This window comes from Heptranchias perlo, chromosome 12 (genome assembly GCF_035084215.1).
Source record: "Heptranchias perlo isolate sHepPer1 chromosome 12, sHepPer1.hap1, whole genome shotgun sequence".
Lineage (NCBI taxonomy): Eukaryota > Metazoa > Chordata > Chondrichthyes > Hexanchiformes > Hexanchidae > Heptranchias > Heptranchias perlo.
In genome coordinates, this window is record NC_090336.1 from 58,035,656 (window position 1) to 58,059,571 (window position 23,916).

General features: G+C 42.2%; 1 protein-coding gene across 1 annotated transcript in view; it reads left to right on the forward strand.

Moving 5' to 3' along the window:
- Nucleotides 1-19,239: 19,239 nt before the first annotated feature.
- The window catches only part of cstf3 (cleavage stimulation factor, 3' pre-RNA, subunit 3), a 97,096-nt gene continuing 92,419 nt past the window's right edge, over nucleotides 19,240-23,916 (forward strand). Inside the window, exon 1 of the mRNA XM_067994163.1 lies at nucleotides 19,240-19,448. Within this exon, the coding sequence (XP_067850264.1) occupies nucleotides 19,422-19,448 (27 nt within the window). The 5' untranslated portion in view covers nucleotides 19,240-19,421. The remainder of the gene's footprint in view (nucleotides 19,449-23,916) is intronic.

The following is a 23,916-nucleotide window of genomic DNA, read 5'->3' on the forward strand; positions in this document are numbered from 1 at the left end:
CCCACGCAAGTGGGCAGATGGACAAACGGGATTCCCCTGGATTGTCACAATTATGAAACAACTACGCCAGAGGTTTGGATTCACCATCTAGCCAGGCATGCTGTAGCCTGTTTCCTTACCAGAGGCGACCTCTGGATTAGCTGGGAGGAAGGCATGAAGGTGAGGGCTCTCAAAAGAATTAACAATAAACGGCTGTTTATGTCTTAATCTAAGTAGGTTGTTTGATCATGCCTCGATTTTAATATTCTCATTCTTGGGTTCAAATCCCTCCATGGCCTTGCCCCTCCCTATCTCTCTAACCTCCTCCAGCCCTACAACCCTCCAATTCTGTCCCTCTTGCGCATCCCCGATTTTCATCGTGCCACCATTGGCAGCTGTGCCTTCAGCTGTTTAGGCCCTAAGTTCTGGAATTTCCTCCCTAAACCTTGCCGCCTCTCTCTCCTCCTTTTAAATTGTTCCTTAAAACCTACCTCCTTTGACCAAGCTTTTGGTCACCTGTCTTAATATCTTATTATGTGGCTCAGTGCCAAATTTTGTCGGGTAATGCTCCTGTGAAGCGTTAAAAGCGCTATATAAATGCAAGTTGTTATTGTAGTCATTGATATACCAAGCTTCTCCTTCCCCCTCTCACCCCCCCAAAAAAAAACTAAGCTTCCTTTATAGAACAAATGAAAAAAGACTATTCGGCCCATCCATCTAGTGCCGTAACTCTCTCATCATAGTATCCAACTGTATTTTGAATGACCCCACTGGTTTTCAGCTGTGCTACTTTGCCTGGAAGATCTGCACATCTTTAGCAGTCTTTGAGCCTTGGCTCAGTGGTAGCACTCTTGCCTCTGAGTCAGAACGTCATGGTGATGACCAGTGCCTCACAGATTTCCTGCTTCAGCACCTTAGGGCATACACCATTTGGCCCAAGTGCTTTACTAGTCTTGTTTCCCCCAACTTACTGCTATATTAACTTCAAAATTCTCCAGAATATTGCGTGTACTATAAAATCTGATCTGATTATCCTCTCTAGTAAATTGTTGTCGAAAATATTAATTTAATTTTCTCTTCTCTAATTTCATTGCCACTTTTTTTTTGATCATTTGAGTTCTAACTACCCATCCAACTACTCTTTTTGCTGTTCTGATACTGGAAGTATTTCATTTTTAGTAATGCGCTTAACATCTTTGGTTAGGCTCATCTCTTAATGCCTCGCACTAAATGCTGTTTATTCTAAGTGAAAGAATCCGTGACCTGATCCAAATTGTATATGAGCCTAGACAAAATTTCTGGGGGAGAAATGAAGCAAGTGTGTGCAGTTAAAGAAAACGCAGTGCCAGATTTGAAGAAGGAACAATACTTAAAAGCACTACTGAGTTCAAGGGGAGGTAGGAAGATTTTTCCACTCTGCATATACACTTCCTTTAAAAAAAAACATTTTCTGTTTTATCCAGTTATATTTCTGTTCTCCTCATTCACTTGAACTGTAACACGTCAGTAAATTCTTATAGGTTGCATCTCAATTCAGTTCAACAACTGTAGTGAAATAAAGCTGTTGCAACTCTGAGAGTGAGTGAAGGGGGTTTCCTGCATCCAAATGAGCTGCAAAACAATGGAACAGTGTTTCGGTCTTTTTAAGTTCTGAGTTGCTTATGCTGAGGCGTGTCTGAGATCCACGCAGGCGCAGTTACAGTCGTGATTAGTTTTAGCAGCCTGGCCAGGATCTTTCCTGATGTCAAGATGTATTTCAATTGGCCTGTCCCTTTAACAACAACAATAACTTGCATTTATACAGCGCCTTTTAACATTGTGAAAATGTCCCCAAGGCGCTTCACAGGAATGTTATCAAACAAAAATTGACACCGAGCCAAAAAAGGAGATATTAGGACAGGTGACAAGGTAGGTTTTAATGAAGGGTTAGACTACGCTTGGGAGTATTGGTCTCCATATTATAGAGAGGATACAGAGGCATTTGAGAGGGTGCAAAAAAAATTCATAAGCATGATAGCAGAACTGAAAGGATATCCTTATCAGGAAAGGCTGAACAGGCTGGGTCTCTTGAAGAGATGGCTGAGGGGTGGCCTAATAGGAGTGTTTAAGATAACGATAGGGTTTGATAGGATAGACGTAGAGAAAATGTTTCCACTTGTGAGGAGTCCAAAACTAGAGGTCATAAATATAAAATAGTTGTTAAAAATCCAATAGGGAATTCAGGAGAAAATTCTTTACCCAAAAAGTGGTAAGAATATGGTATGCGCTATCACAAATGCGTAGGCTTCAAGGAGCTCCTGAACATTTACCTGAGGAAGGAGGAAGTCTCCGAAAGCTTGTGAATTTAAAATAAAATTGCTGGACTATAACTTGGTGTTGTAAAATTGTTTACAACTATCACAAGGAGTAGTGGAGGCATTTAAGGGGAAGCTAGATAAACACATGAGAGAGAAAAAAGTGGAAGGGTATCCTGGTACGGTTAAATGAAGTAGCGTGGGAGAAGGCTTGTGTGGAGCTAAGACCTGTTGGGCTGAATGGCCTGTTTCTGTGCTGTAGTTTTGATGTAACTCGATGCCTTAAAGTACGAGAGACTGGCGGAGAGGTTTAGGGAGAAAATTTCACAGCTTAGGGCTTAGACAATGGCTTCAATCTTCTCAGTGTTTTAATTTTAGTTTTAAGCCACAAGGTCTAATTACTGTTGGCAAACACAATCTTGTGACAGTCTGAATTTAATTGTTGTTGTCTGAGGGAAGTTTTGCACATTGGAAGGTTACTGTAAGTTTCTGGTTCCAGGTCAGCAGGTTGACTCTTTATGCCTTTGACACTTTGAAGTGTGATGGGTTGTCAAAGTTTTTATATAGAATTTTCATGGCACCTTATGATAGTCTACTGTATTTAAAATAGCTGGCTTAAAAAGTTTAACCATATTAATAAATTTCCTTCCCCTCTTTTAGGTCTCCTGTACCACTCCTTGGTGGAGAGGATGAGGATGGGCAGGTGACTTGCTCCCTGGCCTTTACAGACATTACTATGGAGCCAGCCTTGAAGAGGCGCAGGATACTGTCCCTGTGTGACTTGCCCTTTCTTCTCATTGTCTCTACCACAGCAGCTAACATCATGGGGCTTGCTGTGTAAAGAGATTTTACCTTCCCACCTCCCTCCACCCCCCCATCCCCGCCTCCCATGTCCAACACTGTGACAATGGTACGTAATAAATCCCTGACTCTAACAGAAAGGGGAAAAATCCAGCTGTATTTAGTCCCTGCATGCGTTATTAGGATTATTTTTTTTCCCTCTGGTTCGGAGCGTTTGAAGCTGAAACCTGAAAATACAAGACATTTGACTGTCTCGGAGTATCATCTTGCCTCACAACCATCAGATCACGGTTCTTCTCAGTTGATGTTAATATTTGCCAGTCTGTAACAGACTTGTCTGGTCTCTGGGTTGTTTACGTGGACAGGATGTTAGCCTGACTCACAACCCCTTACCAGGAGGGCAGTGCACTGCCTTTAGTCTGGCTCCGACCTTTCGACCTGTATGGCTCTTGCAGGAGTTACAGCCCCAACCAGTACAGCTCTCGGGAATCATAGGAGGCTTCTCATCACTTGTGCGGTACAATCCCCAGGGAAGGAAAGTACAACAGCCCTCGTTTGTACCATTCTCCCCACTGGACTACTATCATGTACCCTCCCCTTTCAATAATATCTACATAAGGCATAAAACCTTAGCTTTGTTTATCTGTGATGAGGAGATGCCGGTGATGGAGATGCCGGTGATGCCTCAACCGGGATCTTGGGTTCATGTCATGCTACACGTAACCCCACCAGCGAACAAATGTTATCTGTTTTTAATATAACGGGTCATTTGCTGTCTTTTCTATGTTTCTGCCTCTCTCTCTGTTTTTTTTTGGTGGTTTGTATATTCGGTGGCCTTTTAGGTAACACCTCTCTGTCTGCACACTGTGATTGCCGTGGCAACGGGCAGTTGGAAAGACTATCTGTAATCACCAGGTATTGTTCTGTGATTTATAAATGCGAAGGATTCGAGGATTTCATTTCCACAACATTCACCTGAGGAAGGAGGAAGCCTCCGAAAGCTTGTGAATTTCAAATAAAATTGTTGGACTATAACTTGGTGTTGTAAAATTGTTTACAATTGTTTATCTGTGACTGCAAGTTTTTGACAAAATGCTTCTCAATGGTGACTTCACGTAAATGCAGGGAGCTGGATGTGGCTGTCGTGCAGCGTGTTCTTCCAACAGTTCTTTCATTGTTATTGTCCTGTTGGTTTTGGGAGATGGGCAGATCCAAATGGGGATTGTGTGAGGTGAGGCTTGCGTATTGTTTTTTGTGAGGGAAGCCTTAGAACTAATGCTGCATCTGTCTATGTGTTTGTCAATCCTACACCTAATTCCAGGGAATGAAGGATGAATTCACAGCACAAAATTGGAGTGCAAATAATTCAGCATTAATTGGTAGGCTCCCTTAGAGAAAGAAAGAGACCTGCATTAATATAGCACCTTATCACATGTCCAAATAATCTTAAGCTACTTCACTGACAACAAATTACTTTGAAGTGTATTAAGTTTTGATAGGAGGCATATATGGCAGTGAGAAATGAAAATATTCTGCCTGTGCTTGGTTTAAGGCTGGAGTTTATCCAGTGTGCTGTATTGGGACGCTCAATTGGTGCCCGCAGCATGCCGCTTCCATTCAAATGAGGCCCGATGCCAAATTTGACTCGGCCTCCGGCCGGCACTGACCGGTGTACAGGGCAGTTGCTTACGGTGATTTGCTGCCCGTTTTTGGCTGCAAGTTGAATTTCTCCCCCTACATCCTTTATTATTGTTGTACTTGAATGGGAATTGATGAGGTTGGGTTCCTCGGTGTGATGAGTGACCATGTCGGTTTGTTTCTGTTTTCAGGCGATACCTACCAATCCCAAAAGTATATCTACGGGCCATGGAATGCACTCATCGAAGTTCAGAAGGCAACAAAGTGCATTACAGGTGTTCATTACCCCAAACCAATGATTAATCATGTAGAAGCAAGCCAACTGAACATTGAACACATGAAGCAGATTTATCAACAACTCTCACTATAAAGGAGACCATAATTACTGCCAAAAAAATGGTTAATTGTGCTACTGAAGGACAAGCTTAACATTATGTATCTTGATACAACACATATCTTAGATAAATGATTCATCTGTACACCAGTACTGTGAGCTAATGAACTACTAAATGGATATACCAGCAACTTGTACAATTAGTTTACAAAACCAATTCATTTAGAATCTGGATAATTTTTTTCTGTTCAACGTAAGCAGCACCCATACAAATATACCTTTCACTGACACTTGTGTCTTCAAGGTAAAGCTCTGGCAATTTTTTCGTCTGAGATGCCTGTATGCAGGTCCTTATTCATTGTCATTATTTCCATCTATGCTCCATGCTGGTTGCACCTGCAATGTAATTCAACACCACAGCAGCCCAACACAAAACAGTGCATCATTCATCTGGCCAGAATAGAGCTAAACTCTATGTAGTAGGCTCGTTAAACCTCCTAGAAGGAAGATGAGCTGGGAGACTTGTTCATCAAGTCAATTATTTATCAGTCAGACTTTCAAACTTAGTTTCCCTTTGACCCTTGCACATCCCGTTTTTCATCGCACCCCCATGCCCACACGGGATTGACGAGGAACAAAAAAATCCAAGGGTAAGTCGCCCTGCCCTGCTGTCATGCACATTCTAACAATTGAGTTCAAAAGTGATATTGCTATAGACTAGTAAGCAGGTAACTTGCCCAGCCTTGCAGCCAGAAAATGCTCTTGGAGAGGAAAAGAATGAATTCAAAAAAGTACTTGACTAAAGGTTTTATTTTTTTTAAACACTATTTTCTTTCTAGGAAGATTAATGGTGTGTTTATGCTGCAGCTAATTCTCTTGAAACCACTAGCTGGAGCATTGATTTCAGCCAGGCAGCACTACACTCATACTGCCTGACTGTGATTGGAATCCTAATGCCCAGGAAGAGCTACAAGCATGCGCAGAGCTCCTTTCCCCAAGAGATTAAAATGTAAATGTTTAGGGAGCATGCACATTCCCATAACATTTAAATCAACTCAAGCAGGTTTTAAAAAACACTCTGAGGAATCCAAAAGGACCCCCTGAGTGCTTCTTAAAACCTGGTTAGATACTGCACTGGAGTTGTAGTCCATGACGTGCCAAACACAAACGGTGTGAGACTACCTGCTCAACAGGTCTTGCGTCATTTCTCTCCAGCGTTGGGTTGAGCACAGACTCTGGATTTATACTGCAACTTTAGCTGGGAATCACTTTGCAGCAATACTAAAATTGCAGTGTAAGTGGATACACATTTTTTTTCTATAATGATGTAGCTGTTCAAAGCACTGTGGGAATGAATGAAATAGTTTCGCTGCATGCATAAAATATGACTGCATAAGTAGGCCTTTTTAACACTATGCAGTACTTCAAGTATTAAGTTATCTGTACTTTCTCCCCCTCCCCATCCCACTCACAATTTTCTTCTAGGTTCTAGCTCACCAAGTTATGTTAAAACTATTGGTATAATGGGGAAACGACACAAGCTAGAAAGCACTGAGATTGGAGGTGAATGCAGAAGAGCAAAGATCCCATGCCTGCAGTCTCCTGAGGGTGATGGCAGAAACAAGTAAAAGTCAATGGCAAGTAATACATAATATGCTTTCAATATAACACGGGAAGAAGTTGTCTTGTAAATACCGTACATAATACCCTAAACCTCAGTTTTAAGTATTTTCTTTTAAAAAACTTACCTCAAAGTCTTTACTGCATACTGCCAAGAGTAATGTAGTGTTTGTTAATGTATATATATTGCACAATTTCAGTATCTTCAAACACACATGTTGATTCAAAGCAGGGGTAGGATAAATTTAACTTATAAAATTGCAGCTAAACTGTAGTTAGTTGAAATTAATGGTGTTTGAGAGAGTGCATGAACAGCAAGAGTGCATGTGCATGAAGGTTTATACACCTGTAATATCCTCAATGAATTTCCTTCCTCACCCAATTTTTATAGCCTCCTCTTAGTGCATTGATTCATGTTGGGGTACACTTTAGGAGTGCCAGCAATCCTCTGGCATCTCGCTGATGTGGCCATTTGATGAACCCGAACAGTTGAGTGTGGCGAGGTTACCTAACTGTGAGAGTCATCGTAGCCAAGCCGTGTCAGCCACGGCTCAGTGATAGCACTCTCACTTCGGAGTCAGAAGATTATGGGTTCAAGCCCCACTCCAGAGACTTGAGCACAAATATCTAGGCCGACACTTCAGTACAGTACTGAGGGAATGCTGCACTGTCAGAGGTGCTGTCTTTTGGATGAGATATTAATGCGAGGCCCTGTCTGCCCTCTCAAGTGGGCATAAAACATTCCATTGCACTATTCTGAAGAAGAGCTGGGGAGTTCGCCCCAGTGTCCTGGCCAATATTTCTCCCTCAACCAACATCACTAAAAAACAGATTATCTGGCTGTTTGCTGTTTGTGGGACCTTGCTGTGTGCATATTGTCTGCCTTGTTTCTTACATCATAACAGTGACTGCACTTCAAAAAGTATTTCATTGGCTGTAAAGCGCTTTGGGACGTCCTGAGGTTGTGAAAGGCGCTATATATATGCAAGTCATTTATTTTTTTTCCCTTTTCTTTCAAGCCAATCCAGTTCTCACCCTAAAATCCACACATGCTCACTTTGCAGCAAGAGCCATGCAATAGCAATTAGGAGCAGGAACTCCACTTTGTCCACCCCTCCCCTGTTGAACTATGGAGGCATAATAGTTACCAAAGCTGTGTTTGTGGAGACGTAATGAAGTGTAGGTAGTTTGCTTAATTTTCTGATTCTGTTCCAGTTTTCAGATCTCACACATAATTTCTGAAGGAACGTGTATCTGTGCAGCACTGAACTTTCCAAGTTTTCCGTCCAACCACTACTACATAAGATGTTGACTTGCCTAGCTCTGGCTGCTCGCAACGTTAGCAACTCTATTTTTAATAAAAACTGGTCATTGAAGTCACTGGGGAGTAATATCGGGCAGGGTGTAGAACTGGTCATTGAAGTGCCTGTGCGTTTCCCACCCGGCGAGTTCGGTTAAAATGACCCCAATATCTCTGGACTAGGGAGGGGAAATATCAGCCAGTGTCCCTCCTGCTGATTGCTTCCCAGTGGCCCCTGCATGTGTGGGGAAGTCGGGTAATCAAACCTGGCTTTCTAATGCCCACGTGGTCAAATAGGCTGATGATATTTCAATCAAACAGCCACTTGGACAAAGTATCTGTGGGATTGGACCCCAGTGCAAATCAACTACTAGAGAAGAGGGGCAGAAAAACTGACAGGGGATGCACCTCAAGAAGTTACTAGGAAAATAATAGTGACATATCAAAACAGATTATTCTAAGTTTCTGTATTTTAACATTTATGACTATGTTTGGTTCTGAAGAACCAGCTAGATCTATGCATTTTTTTTTAAAATGGAGACCATGGAAGGAACTTAGCTATCTTCGGCTGGGCCTGTTGAATAGTTAATCTGGTCAATACTGTGAGGAATGTAGCTCACTAATGCGTCTTATCCCAGAGATTATAATTGCATATTACAAAACTTTAAGAAAAAAACAAGATCAGCTGGTCTGTCAACATCTGTCGCATGCATTTGCCCTGTATTTTATCCTAATTATGCTTGAGCATAGAGGAAAATATGATACAAGTATTGTAAATGGAAAAGGATTATTGTACATGCTTTTTTTTGTGTGAGGTGGATGTTTATAATTTATGTAAAACATGCAATAGAAGCTTTTTACTGTTAATGTACCAAAAGCACTTAGTTACTGTTTTTAATATTCTGATTCTGTATGAAGAAAGTCAAAAGGTCGAGTGTGAAATTAAAGTCTTACAAAAACTGCTTCCGTTTTAATAATTTTACTACAACACAGATTCTGACTCAGGTGGGCATAATCCTACTGCAAGGAATGTTGGTATTTGGTGTACAAATATGTGCTATGCTAGAGTGTGCCTTAAAGCCCTCTTTCTGATCTCACTTCAGTTATTGTATTTTGGGGACCCTGCTTATACTGCTTGTTTCACTCATGGTCTTGACTGTAAACTTCAAACCTTCCCGATGCTGCTGTGCATCCTCCATCTAAAGATATGTTTCTGTGGGAGGTCGTAGCTATGCAATTCCATGAGGAGTGTGTAATTGATTAGGTAGCCTGCTCTACAATAGCACTTCATAACCAAAAAGAGGGAAAGGGAACACAGGAACAGGAGCAGGCCATTCAGCCCCTCGAGCCTGTTCCATCATTCAACTCGCCAAGGCTTCTTCGACAGCACCTCCCAAACCCGCGACCTCTACCACCTAGAAGGACAAGAGCAGCAGGCACATGGGAACAACACCACCTGCACGTTCCCCTCCAAGTCACACACCATCCCGACTTGGAAATATATCGCCGTTCCTTCATTGTCGCTGGGTCAAAATCCTGGAACTCCCTTCCTAACAGCACTGTGGGAGAACCTTCACCACACGGACTGCAGCGGTTCAAGAAGGCGGCTCACCACCACCTTCTCGAGGGCAATTAGGGATGGACAATAAATGCTGGCCTCACCAGCGACGCCCACATCCCGTGAACGAATAAAAAAAAAAATTAGATCCTGGCTGATCTGTATATTAACTCCATTTACCCACCTTGGCTTCATATCCCTTAATACCTTTGGCTAGCAAAAACCTACAGGGCTACAGACCAAGTGTTGGAAAGTGGGATCAAGCTGGATAGCTCTTTTTCAGCCGGCATGGACATGATGGGCTGAATGGCCTCCTTCTGTGCCATAAATTTCTATGATTCTATGAAATCTATCGATCTCAGGTTTAAAATTAATTCAGCTAGCATCTACTGCTTTTCGTGGGAGAGAGTTCCACACTTCTACTGTACCTTGCATGAAGAAGTGCTTCCTAACTTCACTCCTGAATGGCCTGTCTTTGATTTTAAGGGGTGGGGGGGGGGGAATTAGTGCTATTAATTATAGCACATAGTGTCAACCCCCATTCCAGTACTTGAGAATATAGTTTAGGCTGACACTACAGTGCATTTCTGGGACTAGCTTGGTTGGGGGTTTAGCTTCTAGGGACCTAAGCAGAAAATGTCTAACATAGACATCGTGGGTAAGTGAAGATAACCAGAGTTAGGACATGCAGACAGTCACGTAGCCCATCTGATATCTGACACATTACAGAGAGGAGACACATCCTTGAACAATACCAGTTAGAAAAGGGATGAGCTCAGTTGAACAGCAGGGAACAAAACCTTGAAAATTACAGATAAAAATGGGGCCCAGACACAGCTTTAATTTTGCATAGTCAAAGAAGAACGAGGCTTCTCAGGTTACATGGGTTTATTCCTGGTGAGTATAAAAGTTGGTGTATCGTAGTGGCCTGGGGACAGCTTAGACTAAAGACACCGGAGATCAAGCTCAGGGCGTCTGACATTGCAATGGGTTCTTGCTTACTATGATTGATGAATAAAAAAGTCAGAGGCTAAATCTTATATTTCTTAAAGTATCAAAGTTGCTGAAACTAGACTCGAAGCTATTAATAAAATAAGACAGAGGCTAAATCTTACAGGAAGGAAAGGCAGTCATCATTCAGATGGTGAACCTGCCTGTTCCAGTGCTTCAAGTGAGTGTTAAAGAACCGTTGGCACTATTTGACTAAGAGAAGCGAGTTCTGGTGTGTGCTGATCCTAGATCAGTTTGGACTGCTGATCTAATTTGGTGATGACTGCATCATGTAAATAGCAAGTATTTCCAGTAGTCTCCAAAATGCTAATTCTCTATTTTGGATTTTTTTTTTGTTACACTTAACTAACAATCCGTTTGTCTGGAAACATGGACTCAGTGGACCTTTGCAAACAAAAGAGATGCCTTATGTTCCCAGTGCTGATCGTTCCAGATTTCTCCCGGGAGCTCATGCTCCAGATGGATGTGTTGGACGTTGGGCTAGGGGCAGTACTATCCCATTATCCAAGGGACTGAGCATCCCCTAATGTACCTGAGTAGAAAGTTGCTACCTCGAGAATGGGACTATGCTATAGTCGAGAAGGAGTGTTTAGCAATCAAATGGGCGGTAGAGACACTAAAATACTATTTATTAGGGAGAACCTTCCGGCTGGTAACGGATCATGCCCCCCTTAAGTAGGTGCAGACGAATAAAGGAAAGAATGGCTGGGGTTACACGTTGGTTTTTGTCCCTCCAACCATATGCCTTTACAGTTGAGCATAGAGCTGGGTGGGCACATGGGAATGCGGATTCCTCTCCCACATGTCGTGCCTTGTGACAGAAATCGCTCAAGCCCCTGGCTCTTTGCTGGTGAGGGGGATATGTAACAGAGTGAGAGAGGGACGATATGTGAACCATAGGCTATTGAGAGCTCTGTATGTGCTATAAGGATGCAGCTTTAAAAAATTGCATAAAATGTCAGAATGACCAAGGCAAGGCAGTATAGCCTTAAGAAATCTTTAAAGGCAATAACTAGGTCATTCAGAAACAACTCCCAGCCTGGAAGGATGAAAGGCTGGGAAATAGTTCAGTCGTGGGGAGGTTGGAGAGGAAGGAGCCAAGAGTGAGAATATGTATGCTGGAAAGTAATTCCCGTTACTGCTTTGTTCATCTCTGCATTTAAAGACACAACTGCCGTGGAATTATAAACCTCACTTGTTTTGAACATTAAGCTCTTGTCTGTGTGTCTAATTGTCTACTGGGTCCTTGACCTGCTTCAGCATGCTACAATATATAATGGCCCCAAAATTCAACACAATATGTTGCACAGATTTGTAAGTCCTCAGTTGTGTCTGCCGATGTTCTGCAGAATTAATCCTCCAGATTTTGTGCATCAGTTCCTCCAATTCTGGCTTGCGCATCCCCCACTTCCTTTGCCCCGCCATTGGCAGCCATGCCTTCAGCAATCTAAGCTCTGGAATTCCCTCCCTAACCTCTCCGTCTCTCCACCTCTCTCTTCTCCTTTAAGACGCTCCTTAATACCTACCTCTTTGACCAAGCTTTTAGTCACCTTTCCCAATATCTCCTGCTTTGGCTCAGTGTCAATTTTTGTCTTATTATGCTCCTGTGAAGCGCCTTGGGATGTTTTACTATGTTAAAGGCGATATATAAATGCAAGTTGTTGTTGTATCTGCTTATTTGCATATCTATTGGAAGATCCATTGACACAAGTCCTGTGTAAAGTGGAAGTAATGTGCTGGGAAATTCAGGTGCAGTCAATTCTGGCTAAAGACTGCAATGGCAGGCTGGGGAAGGAATAGGTAAGCAGCAGTGTTTCGATCATTCAGTTCACTGTCAACTAGATGCACTGGATGGCACATGGAATTTTGTCCCATTTTCCACTGCAAATCTTGACACACTCCCAGAACCCCCTAACCGAACTTCCTAAAGACAGGTGTCAATAACCCAAAGGAAAACAGTGCTATTACCGTCCTCAGCATTCTCAAGCGAGGGATGGGAGGGGGAGGGTGTGGAGGGAAATTCAGCTAGAGTTCCTGCTCCTGATGACTATCCAGTGACCACTGCTGGAAAATGCCTGTGTATGGTCAGTGGTTGAGAATAGGACCAGATTTAGTTGCGATGCCTCTCCACGGTGGAATAGGCTGCTAATATTCACTGTCCAGGGTTACACATGAAGAATGGCGATATGGGCGAGGTAGCAGAAGGCTGCTAATGCCCTTGGAATCCTAGACCATTGTTAGTCACCTCCTACACGAGAGAAAATTGAAGAGAAAAATAAAGTCTTTTGCAAAGTTAGATAGAGTACCAATCTGCTATCCATGGAATACTGAAGCACAGTTTCCACTTCTGACCGCACACTTTTGTGATTTTCTGACCTTAAGATGGATTTTGGGCTGCTAGAGGGAGGAGATGAATAGAAGGTTACTGATCGGTTACAGAATGGCACTGCAGGAGATTTAAGAGTAGAAATGTAGAACATAGATATTAAAAAGAAATAAATGAAATGAAAAGTAATCATAGAATTTTTACAGCGCAGAAAGAACACATTCAATCCATCATGTCTGGATTAGCCCTCTGAAAGATCTATCCATTAGTCCCATTCTGCTACCCGCTTCCTTTAAAGTTTTTCCTTTTTAAATATTTAACCATTTCCTTTTTAAAAGCAATTATGGATTTTGTTTCTGCTACCCTTTCTGGTACGGCATTCCATGTTCTTACAAATGACTGCGTAAAACAAAACCCTCTCCTAACCTCTTTACTTTGTTCTTTTAGTAATGATCTTAAATTTATACACTCTAGTTATGAATCACTGACCAGTGGAAATAGTTTTTTCCTATTTACCTCATCAAAGCCCTTTATAATTTTGAACACCTCTGTTGGATCTCCTCTTAACCTAAACTGTTCTAATGAGAAAAATAAAATAAAATGAACTGATGTCATAAAATATGATTTAAAAATAAAAGTGGGTCAGGTAAAACAGAAAAATGTCAATGTTTAAGAAGTAATCTGACAAATTCTTGAAAACTTTACCAAAAAAGAAAACCTCAAAAGGCACTTTAAAAAGTATGCACTGCCTAATGGTTTAAAAAAACTTAATCTTCGATTGTACATACAAGTCTTATGTTAGGTTCAGTAACCTGCCAAGTCTCAACTGTTTAGAGTGAATCTCATTCATTTTAGTTTAAAATATTAAGTGAGTGGGCAAGAATGTGGCAAATGGAGTTCAATGTGGGGAAGTCTGAGGTCGTCCACTTTGGATCTAAAAAAGACAAATCAGAGTATTTTCTAAATGGTGAGAAACTAGGAACTGTGGAGGAGCAAAGAGATTTGGGTGTCCACGAACACAAATCATGAAAAGCTATGGGACAAGTACTTAAATCAATCAAAATGGTTTGTGGAATGTTGGTCTTTATCTCAAGGGGGCTGGAATATAAAGGGGAGGAAGTTATGCTTCAGTTGTATAGAGCCTTGGTCAGATCCCATCTGGAGTACTGCATTTAGTTCTGGGCACCGCAGGAAGGGTATATTGACCTTGGAAGGGGTGAGCGCAGATTCATCAGAATGATACAGGGGTTTAAAAGGTTAAATTATGAGGACAGGTTGCATAAACTTGGCTTGTATTCGTTGTGCTCCACCAATTCTGGCCTCTTGCGTATCTCCAATTTTCACTGGCAGCTGTGCCTTCAGCTGCCTAGGCCCTAAGCTCTGGAATTTCCTCCCTAAACCTCTCTCTCCTCCTTTAAGGCACTCCTTAAAACCTACCATTTTGACCAAGCTTTTGGTCACCTGTCCTATTATCTCCTAATAACTAGCTCGATGTCAAATTTTGTTTGATAACAGTCTTGTGAAACACCTTGGGACTCTATTAAAGGTGCTATATAAATGCAAGTTGTTGTTGTTGAATATAACAGATTGAGGGACGATCTAATCAAGGTGTTTAAAATGACAAAAGGATTCGATAGGGTAATACAGATAATTTATTTCCTCTGGTGGGGGAATCCAGAACAAGTGGGCATAATCTTAAAATGAGAGCTAGGTCATTCAGGAGTGAACTCAGGAAACACTTCTTCACACAATGGGTAGCAGAAATCAGGAACTCTCTTCCCCAATGGGTTGTGAATGCTGCGTCAATTGAAACTTTCAAGACTAAAATTGATAGATTTTTGTTAGGTAAGGGTATTAAGGGATATGGAATAAATGGAGTTGAGGGGTACAGATCAGCCATGATATAACTGAAGAGCGGAACAGTCTCGAGGGGCCTACTTCAGTTCCTATGAAACATGATGGGCCATAATTTGTGTGCAAATGCTACAGCAATAGCTACCGCATGCAGAAAGACCTGGACAACATCCAGGCTTGGGCTGATAAGTGGCAAGTAACATTCGCGCCAGACAAGTGCCAGGCAATGACCATCTCCAACAAGAGAGAGTCTAACCACCTCCCCTTGACATTCAACGGCATTACCATCGCCAAATCCCCCACTATCAACATCCTGGGGGTCACCATTGACCAAAAACGTAACTGGACCAGCCACATAAATACTGTGGCTACAACAGCAGGTCAGAGGCTGGGTATTCTGTGGCGAATGACTCACCTCCTGACTCCCCGAAGCCTTTCCACCATCTACAAGGCACAAATCAGGATTGTGATGGAATACTCTCCACTTGCCTGGATGAGTGCAGCTCCAACAACACCCAAGAAGCTCGACACCATCCAGGACAAAGCAGCCCGCTTGATTGGTACCCCATCCACCACCCTAAACATTCACTCCCATCACCACCAGTGCACCCTGGCTGCAGTGTGTACCATCCACAGGATTCACTGCAGCAACTCACCAGGGCTTCGTTAAATCACCTCCCAAACCCGCGACCTCTACCACCTAGAAGGACAAGGGCAGCAGGCGCATGGGAACACCAACACGTTCCCCTTCAAGTTACGTACCATCCTGACTTGGAAATATATCACCATTCCTTCATTGTCGCTGGGTCAAAATCCTGGAACTCCCTACCTAACAGCACTGTGGGAGAACCTGCACCACACAGACTACAGCGGTTCAAGGTGGCTGCTCACCACCACCTTCTCAAGGGCAATTAGGGACAGGCAATAAATGCTGGCCCTGCCAGCGATGCCCACATCCCATGAATAAATAAAAAAAAACTTCAGGCGAGGGACAGACGCATAGTTAAACATGGAAATCCAAAAGTTGCTGTCCGAGATGCAACACTCCGTTAGCTTCATGAAAACGGCATCTCGCCGTCTGCCTCACCATTGAAATGCACTGAATGCATTGAAAGGCATGAAGTTACTGGATTTACGCAATAGATACGAACTAAACTCGCCACAGAAAGTTAAGTTTTGGCCATTTCAGTTTAAGTCTCCTTTTAACAACGTTGTGTGTTAATTAACGGGAGGGGGAGGATCCAGTTGTCGTAGTCCACCTAGGTACCAACGACATAGGTAGGACTAAGAAAGAGGTTCTGCTGAGGGAGTTTGAGCAGCTAAGGACTAAATTAAAAAGCTGAACCACAAAGGTGATAATCTCCAGATTATTACCTGAGCCATGAGCAAATTGGCACAGGGTAAATCAGATCAGAGAGATGAATGCGTGGCTCAAAGATTGGTGTGGGAGAAGTGGGTTTCGATTCATGGGGCACTGGCACCAATACTGGGGAAAGAGGGAGCTGTTCTGTTGGGACAGGCTTCACCTGAACCATGCTGGAACCAGTGTTCTGCAAACCGAATAACTAGGGCGGTAGAGAAGGCTTTAAACTAAATAGAGGGGGGGAGGGCTCAGGTGGGGCGAATTTTAGATTGATAAAGAGAAAAGACAAGGAAGTAGTGCAGGAAAGTGATGGGGGTAATGATAAACAGAGTGTCAGGAAGGGACAGAGCATACAAACATAAGAGTGCACTAGCAAATGGGGCCGGGGTAGGAAAGAATGGTAAAAAGACAAAATTAAAGGTTCTTTATCTGAATGCGCGCAGCATTCATAAGATAGCTGAATTGACGGCACAAATAGAAACAAATGGGTATGATCTCATGGCCATTACAAAGACATGGTTGCAAGGTGACCAAGGTTGGGAGCTAAATATTCAGGGTTATTTAACATTTTGGAAGGATAGGTAAAAAGGTAAAGGTGGTGAGGTAGCTCTGTGAATAAAGGATGAAATTGGTATAATAGTGAGAAATTATCTTGGCTCAGAAGATCAAGATGTCGAATCAATTTGGGTGGAGGTAAGAAATAGCAAGGGAAAGAAATCACTGGTGGGAGTAGTATATAGGCCCCCTAACAGTAGCTACACTGTAGGGCAAAATATTAATCAGGAAATAAGGGGGGGCTTGTAAAAAAGGTATGCAATAATCATGGGCGATTTTAACTTTCACATAGATTGGACAAATCAAATTGGCAAAAATAGCCCTGAGGAGGAGTTCATAGAGTGTATTAAGGACTGTTTCTTAGACCAATATGTCGGGGAACCAACCAGGGAACAGGCCATTTTGGATCTAGTAATGGGTAACGAAACAGGATTAATTAATGATCTCAAAGTAAAGGATCCCTCGGGAAGCAGTGATCATAACATGATAGAATTTCACATCCAATTGGAGAGCGAGGATCTTGGGTCTGAAACTATTGTATTAAACTTAAATAAGGGCAATTATAAAGGAATAAGGGTGGAATTGGCTAAAGTGGACTGGCTAAACAGATTAGATGGTATGATGGTGGATAGGCAGTGGCAAGCATTTAAAAAGATATTTTATGACTCGCAACAAAAATATATCCCTGTGAGGAGGAAAGACTCCACAAAAAGGGTGAACCAACCATGGCTAACTAAGGAAGTCAAGGATGGTATCAGGTTAAAAGAAAAAGAGTACAACATGGCAAAGATTACTGGTAAGCCCGAAGATTGGGAAAACTTTAAAAACCAGCAAAGGATGACTAAAATAATAATAGAGGGAGAAAATAAATTATGAGAGTAAACTAGCAAGAAATATAAAAACTGACAATAAAAGCTTCTACAAGTATATAAAAAGGAAGAGGGTAGCTAAAGTAAACATTGGTCCCTTAGAAGATGAGACTGGGGAAATAATAATGGAAAACAAGGAAATGGCAGAGGAATTTAACAGATATTTTGTATGTCTTCACAGTAGAAGACACTAATAATATACCAATAATAGTAGAAAATCAAGGGGCAAAGGGGAGGGAGGAACTAAAAACAATCACTATCACTAGAGAAAACTACTAGGTAAACTAATGGGTCTAAAGGCTGACCAGTTCCCCGGACCTGATGGCTTGCATCCGAGGGTCTTAAAGGAAGTGGCTACAGAGATAGTGGATGCATTGGTTGTAATCTTCCAGAATTCACTAGATTCTGGAAAGGTCCCAGCAGATTGGAAAACCGCAAACGTAACACCCCTATTCAAGAAGGGAGTGAGACAGAAAGCAGGTAACTATAGACCAGTTAGCCTAACATCTGTCATTGGGAAAATGCTAGAATCCATTATTAAGGACAAATGTAAGGAATCTTACAACACCAGGTTATAGTCCAACAGTTTTATTTGAAAATCACAAGCTTTCAGAGATTATCTCCTTCGTCAGGTGAGTGACGAAGGAGATAATCTCCGAAAGCTTGTGATTTTCAAATAAAACTGTTGGACTATAACCTGGTGTTGTAAGATTCCTTACATTTGTCCACCCCAGTCCATCACCGGCATCTCCACACCATTATTAAGGAAGTAGTAGCAGGACATTTGGAGACTCATAATACAATCAAGGAGAGTCAACATGGTTTTATGAAGGGGAAATTGTGTCTGACAAATTTATTAGAGTTCTTTGAGGAAGTAACAGGCAGGGTTGATAAAGGGGAACCAATGGATGTAGTATATTTGGATTTCCAAAAGGCATTCGATTACTGCACAAGATAAGAGATCATGGTGTTGGGGGTAATATACTGGCATGGATAGAGGATTGACTAACAGAAAACAAAGCATTGGGAAAAAAGGGTAATTTTCAAAATGGCAATCTGTAACTAGTGGGGTGCCGCAGGGATCAGTGCTGGGGCCTCAACTATTTACAATATATATCAACGAGTTGGATGAAGGAACAGAGTGTCTTGTGGCCAAATTTGCTGATGATATTTCTCTACCTGATTTGATATTGAATTCACCCACTCTAACTTACACTTCCTTCTCAATCCTTGCCCTGTTCATTTCACAATCCATTGGTTAAGGAGATACAGGGTTGCTTGCCCTGTTCACTCAGGTCCCAGATGCCCTGCTTGGCTCGTTCGCCGGGACACTATCACCTCGCACTTTTCAGCAACTAGGCGTGCAAAATGTTTTGTAAAACCTAAAGGGGCAAGGTCAAGTCTAACTAATGGCAAATTCTGACCTATTTTGATTTTTCTCACTCTTTGAAAAATAAACCTAGTTCCAGGGAGGGTTTTAAGTAAGTAATCTTACTCTTTACGATAATAAATAATGTTATTCCCAATGATGCTGACGATCACAGAGGTTACCTTTCCTCGGTAGCTCATGACTCGGTCCTCTTACAAATAAAATACACATCACCAGGATGAGGGAAGGTAGCAACACATCCGGGCACTGCCAGGGAGGCGGGTTCCGCGCGCCAAATCTCTGCTTCCGGTGAACTTTCGCCCGCCCGGCGGGGCTGTGCCGCCATTTTGTAAGAGCGCTGTGCGGCGGCTGAGGAGGAGGGAGGAGGTGGTGGTAGTAGTGGGGTAGGAGCACCGAGATTAAGGAGAGGGGACAAAAGCGGGCTTTTTTTTAGTCAGTTAGCGCCAGCTCTGCACTCACTCGAACAACATTTACATTCGTTAATTCATTTGTGTGGTTTTTTTAAACAAAACATTTTTTTTAAAAAAACATGTCCGGCGAAGGAAATACCGAGCAGGTAGGTCGGATTCAGTTGACGCTGTCGTCGTCGTCGTCGTGGTGGTGGTGGGGTGTGGGGAAAATGGAAGCAGCCGGGCTGTGGTTAAAAAAAGTCACTTTTTGGCTGCGTTTTAACTTCAAAAGGAAGGAAACCGACGTCTTTTTATTTATATATAAATATATTGCCTTCAACCGGGCGGGCGGGCGGCCGGTACCTTTGGGTTGCTCTGTCCCGTGGATCGCGGTTGGTATCTCGCCGTCCGTGTTGCCGAGAGGGGGGTTAAGATGGCGGACACGGCCGGTTTTAGCGTGTGTATTTTTCAAAACTGAACGTTTAATGTCAGCTTTCCGACTCCCCCCTGCCCCCGCATCACACACACAACTCACACTTTCTCCCCAGCATGAAAATCATACTGAAAGGCCGTGGCTTTTTAATACATTTTTGGGATTTATTTATTTTTAAACCCCGACTGGGAGAGCCATGTAAGTAAAAATAACTGCAAGATTAACCCCTTTTTTAACGCGAAGATTTAAATTCGTGTCCTGTTACTGCAGGATTTCATTTGGAGGCCCCCTCCCCTCTTTTTTTAAAATATCGAGATATTTGCAATTTTGAATCCGGATGCCTTTTTGTAAGGAGTAGGAGCGTATATTAGACGGTTGTGAAGAACTGTTTTGAAACTAACCTTTTAAATGACCTAGCTGAGGTGTTTATTTGGAGCAGATTTATGTAGCACGTTTAAACCATCTGCAGAGTTGACCATTGCTTTGATGCTTGGTGCATCAAACTCTAAACTTGGTACAGCTACTGAATCTCCACGTCTCCAACAAATTAAGTTATTGCCACTTAAAAAGGCAAAAGACTGAAAATTGTGGCGATCTGCAACAATGTGGGAAGCACTCGGGTGGCATTTATATATTACCTTTTAATATAGGGGAAAAAAGTCCCAATGTGCTTCACGGGCACAAGAAAAAATGGATATTAAGCCAAATGAACAAAAAGGATTAGGAGGGGTGACCAAAAGCTTGGTCAAAGAGGTGAGTTTAAAGTGTCTTGAAGGAGTGGCGGAATGCATGACCACCACTGGTGGGGCAAAGGGTGGGTACCTGTGCAAGAGGTTGCAATCAGGAACGGAGAGTTCATGGGGGCTGTAGCACTGGAGATTAGAGATAGAGGCCACAAAGGGATTTAAACACAAGGATATGAATTTTAAATGAGACTTTGGGGCCTGAGAGCCAATGTAGATCAGTGAGGATGGGCAATGAGTGAGCAGGAATTGATATAGGATAATGTTTTGGATGAGCTGAAGTTGATGGAGGGTGGAGAATAGGATGCCAAGAGAACATTGGATACTCCATCGAGTCGAGGTGATAGGCATATATGAGGGTTTCAGTGGCAGATTAGCTGAGGTAGGAGTGGAGGTGGGTGATGTTAGATATTGAAGTTGATGATCCTTGTGATGGTGAGGAAATGGGGTCAGCCAATCTACTTGGACTCAAACAGGGAAGGCGGTGTTGATCTTTGAACAAAAGCAGTTAAGATTTCTTTTTCCCTCGTGTATGTTAATACAACTAATTCTAGAATAGGCATTGCTTTATGAAGTTGTAACTGGTCCAATCCAGATTTCCTGTTTACATCATAAGGATTGGCGATGTTAGAAAATGGAAAACAGGCACATCAGATAAAGCTAACTAGCCATCTCTCCAATTGAGACGCACGCCGTATTTGGCAATTGCGCTTTGTCATACCTGCAGATTTCTGTGTTGCACTTTGGAAGAGAAAAAGTATGTCATTTACTGCTGGAGGTACCATGGATTTACATGCAGCTGCCAATCTAGTAAAAAATCAAGCAATCAGTCATTGCTCCTTAAATGACCTCATGCCGTTCCAATTTACACTATGCATCATCTTAAAAGGACATGTCAGGCTGCACACAGCTCCATCTCAGCAGAGTTATGCCTTGTGTGTTACATGGTATAATGCTGCTTGCTTTTAAAACAGTGAATCCTCTGACTTAGAGTAATGCCACGCGGGATGTGCTAGATACAATAGTGTTCATATTTTTCAAAGAGAATGGTGACTGCAAATACAGATGCCCGTCCAGGGACCTGCTTTCCTGACTTTTGAAAGACGGTATCAACTGTTGAACGGCGACAGCGCTGTCCTTGCAGAAAACATTTTTATTGGTTTAAAGCAACAGAACCAATGCTATTAAATCTTCCAAGTATAGGAACTTGACGACAAATGGGTGGAAATATGACTTTATGCAGCCTCAGGCTCCCATTACAGATCACGTAAGATTCAGAGATCACAAGTGGAAAACCTATGGCTAGAATAGATTAAGTTGGGTGATTGCTATTTTATCACTAGAATCCATTGAGCCAAATTTTTCAACACCATTTGAAATTTATAGGGCAAGTGATTTGGTGTGACTTTGTTTTTTTTTAAAAAACGGAGTACTACAATTTTCAGTTGCTTGGAAAAGAAGCTCTGGGTCCTCTTCCAGTGCTTTCCAATGCATCATTGACGATAGTAAATAAAATGAATGACTGGGCAGCATTGCCTCACTCCTAGAGGAATAGAATCAGTGAGACTCCTATCTACTCCCACTAATCCTGGAGCGGAAGTGCACATTTCGGATAAAATCCAAGATTTAACGTGTATTCACAGTGCTTCCAGATTCTTTGTGAGGACTAGTTTAAGTACCAGGAAAGCACTGCTGTAGGAAATGTTCAAAATCATACTGATGAATTCTGGAGTTAAGATGAGAACTCTGGGAAAGTTCAGACAATATTGGAGTAAAAAAAAAGCTCTTTTCTCCAGTTAATAAGTAGAAATATTTACTTTTTAAAAAAAAATCGACACTGCAAATACCACTGAATAAACCGGCCATCTTGCCTGAAGAGATGAGAAGTACCTGTAAATGTTCCCAAGGAAAACCTGTTATAGCCTACTGTTATGTTTGCTTATTGATAGAATGCGGGTGTTGAATAAATTCCCAGTGACCAGACCTTTGGCAACTTGTTAAAATCTGTCCCAGACAAGTTCCTGAGTCTTCGTCAAGACTGCGAGACGCCTACAGTTGAAATCAGCCCAAAAGTGTGGTGGTTTTGGGAACAAGCCCAGAAAAGCAAGATTTTAAAAGGTTTTATTTTGAAGTTTCAGAAATTTTAGTCTATAATAGTACTGTATGCAATAGTTGATGCCTCGCTTTAAGCACAGAGACAGAAATTAGTCGTAGTTTATATACAACAGCAAGTGCAAGGTTGGATATGCCAGCAGATAACAATGGCTTGAGGAATACAGCAATGAATATTAACCTACAGGTGAATGTTCCAGAGGGAGGCAGATCCATTCAACTCTAATACAGCTGAAGAATGATGTCTGAAGTGCAGAAATAATTTTGTTAATACCAGTAATGGAATGTATCCAAGTTTGCTGACAATACAAAGCTGGGTGGGAAAGCAAGCTGTGAGGAGGACACAGAGTCTGCAAAGGGATATAGACAGGTTGAGCGGGCAAGAAGCTGGCAGATGGAGTATAATGTGAAGTTATTCACTTTGGTAGGAAGAATAGAAAAACAGAATATTTAAATGGTGAGAAACTATTAAATGTTGGTGTTCAGAGAGATTTGGGTGTCCTTATACATGAAACACAGTTAACATGCAGGTACAGCAAGCAGTTAGAAAGGGAAATGGCATGTTGGCCTTTAGTGCAAGGGGATTGGAGTACAAGAGTAAGGAAGTCTTGCTGCAACAGGGCTTTGGTGAGTCCACACCTGGAGTACTGTGTACAGTTTTGGTCTCCTTATCTAAGGAAGGATATACTTGCCTCAGAGATGATCCAATGAAGGTTCACTAGATTGATTCCTGGGATGAGAGGGTGGTCCTAATGAGAGATTGAGTAGACTGGGCCTATACTCTCGAGTTTAGAAGAATGAGAGATGATCTAATTGAAACATATAAGATTCTGAGGGGGCTTGACAGGGTGGAAGCTGAGAGGCTGTTTTCCCCTGGATGGAGAGTCTAGAACTAGGGGGCATGGATTCAGGATAAGGGGTTAGCCATTTAGGACTGCGATGAGGAGAAATTTCTTCACTGAGGGTTGTGAATCTTTGGACATTCTCTGTCCCAGAGGGCTGTGGATGCTCAGTCGTTGAGTATATTCAAGGCTGAGATGGATTAGATTTTTAAGGAATCAAGGGATATGGGGATCGGGCAGGAAAGTGGAGTTGAGGTTGAAGATCAGCTATGATCTTATTGAATGGCGGAGCAGGTTCGAGGGGCTGTATGGCCTACTCCAGCTCCTATTATGTAGTAGCTTACCGACAGTAGGCTGAAATAGAATTTAAATGTACCTGGACTTGTTATTCAAAGCTGTTAACCTGTCAGCTATATGAAGAATCTAACTAAAAGTCCCGATTTTACATTAACATTGAATATAATGACATAGAACCCAGCTGATGCTGAGTTAGTGATGCACAAAA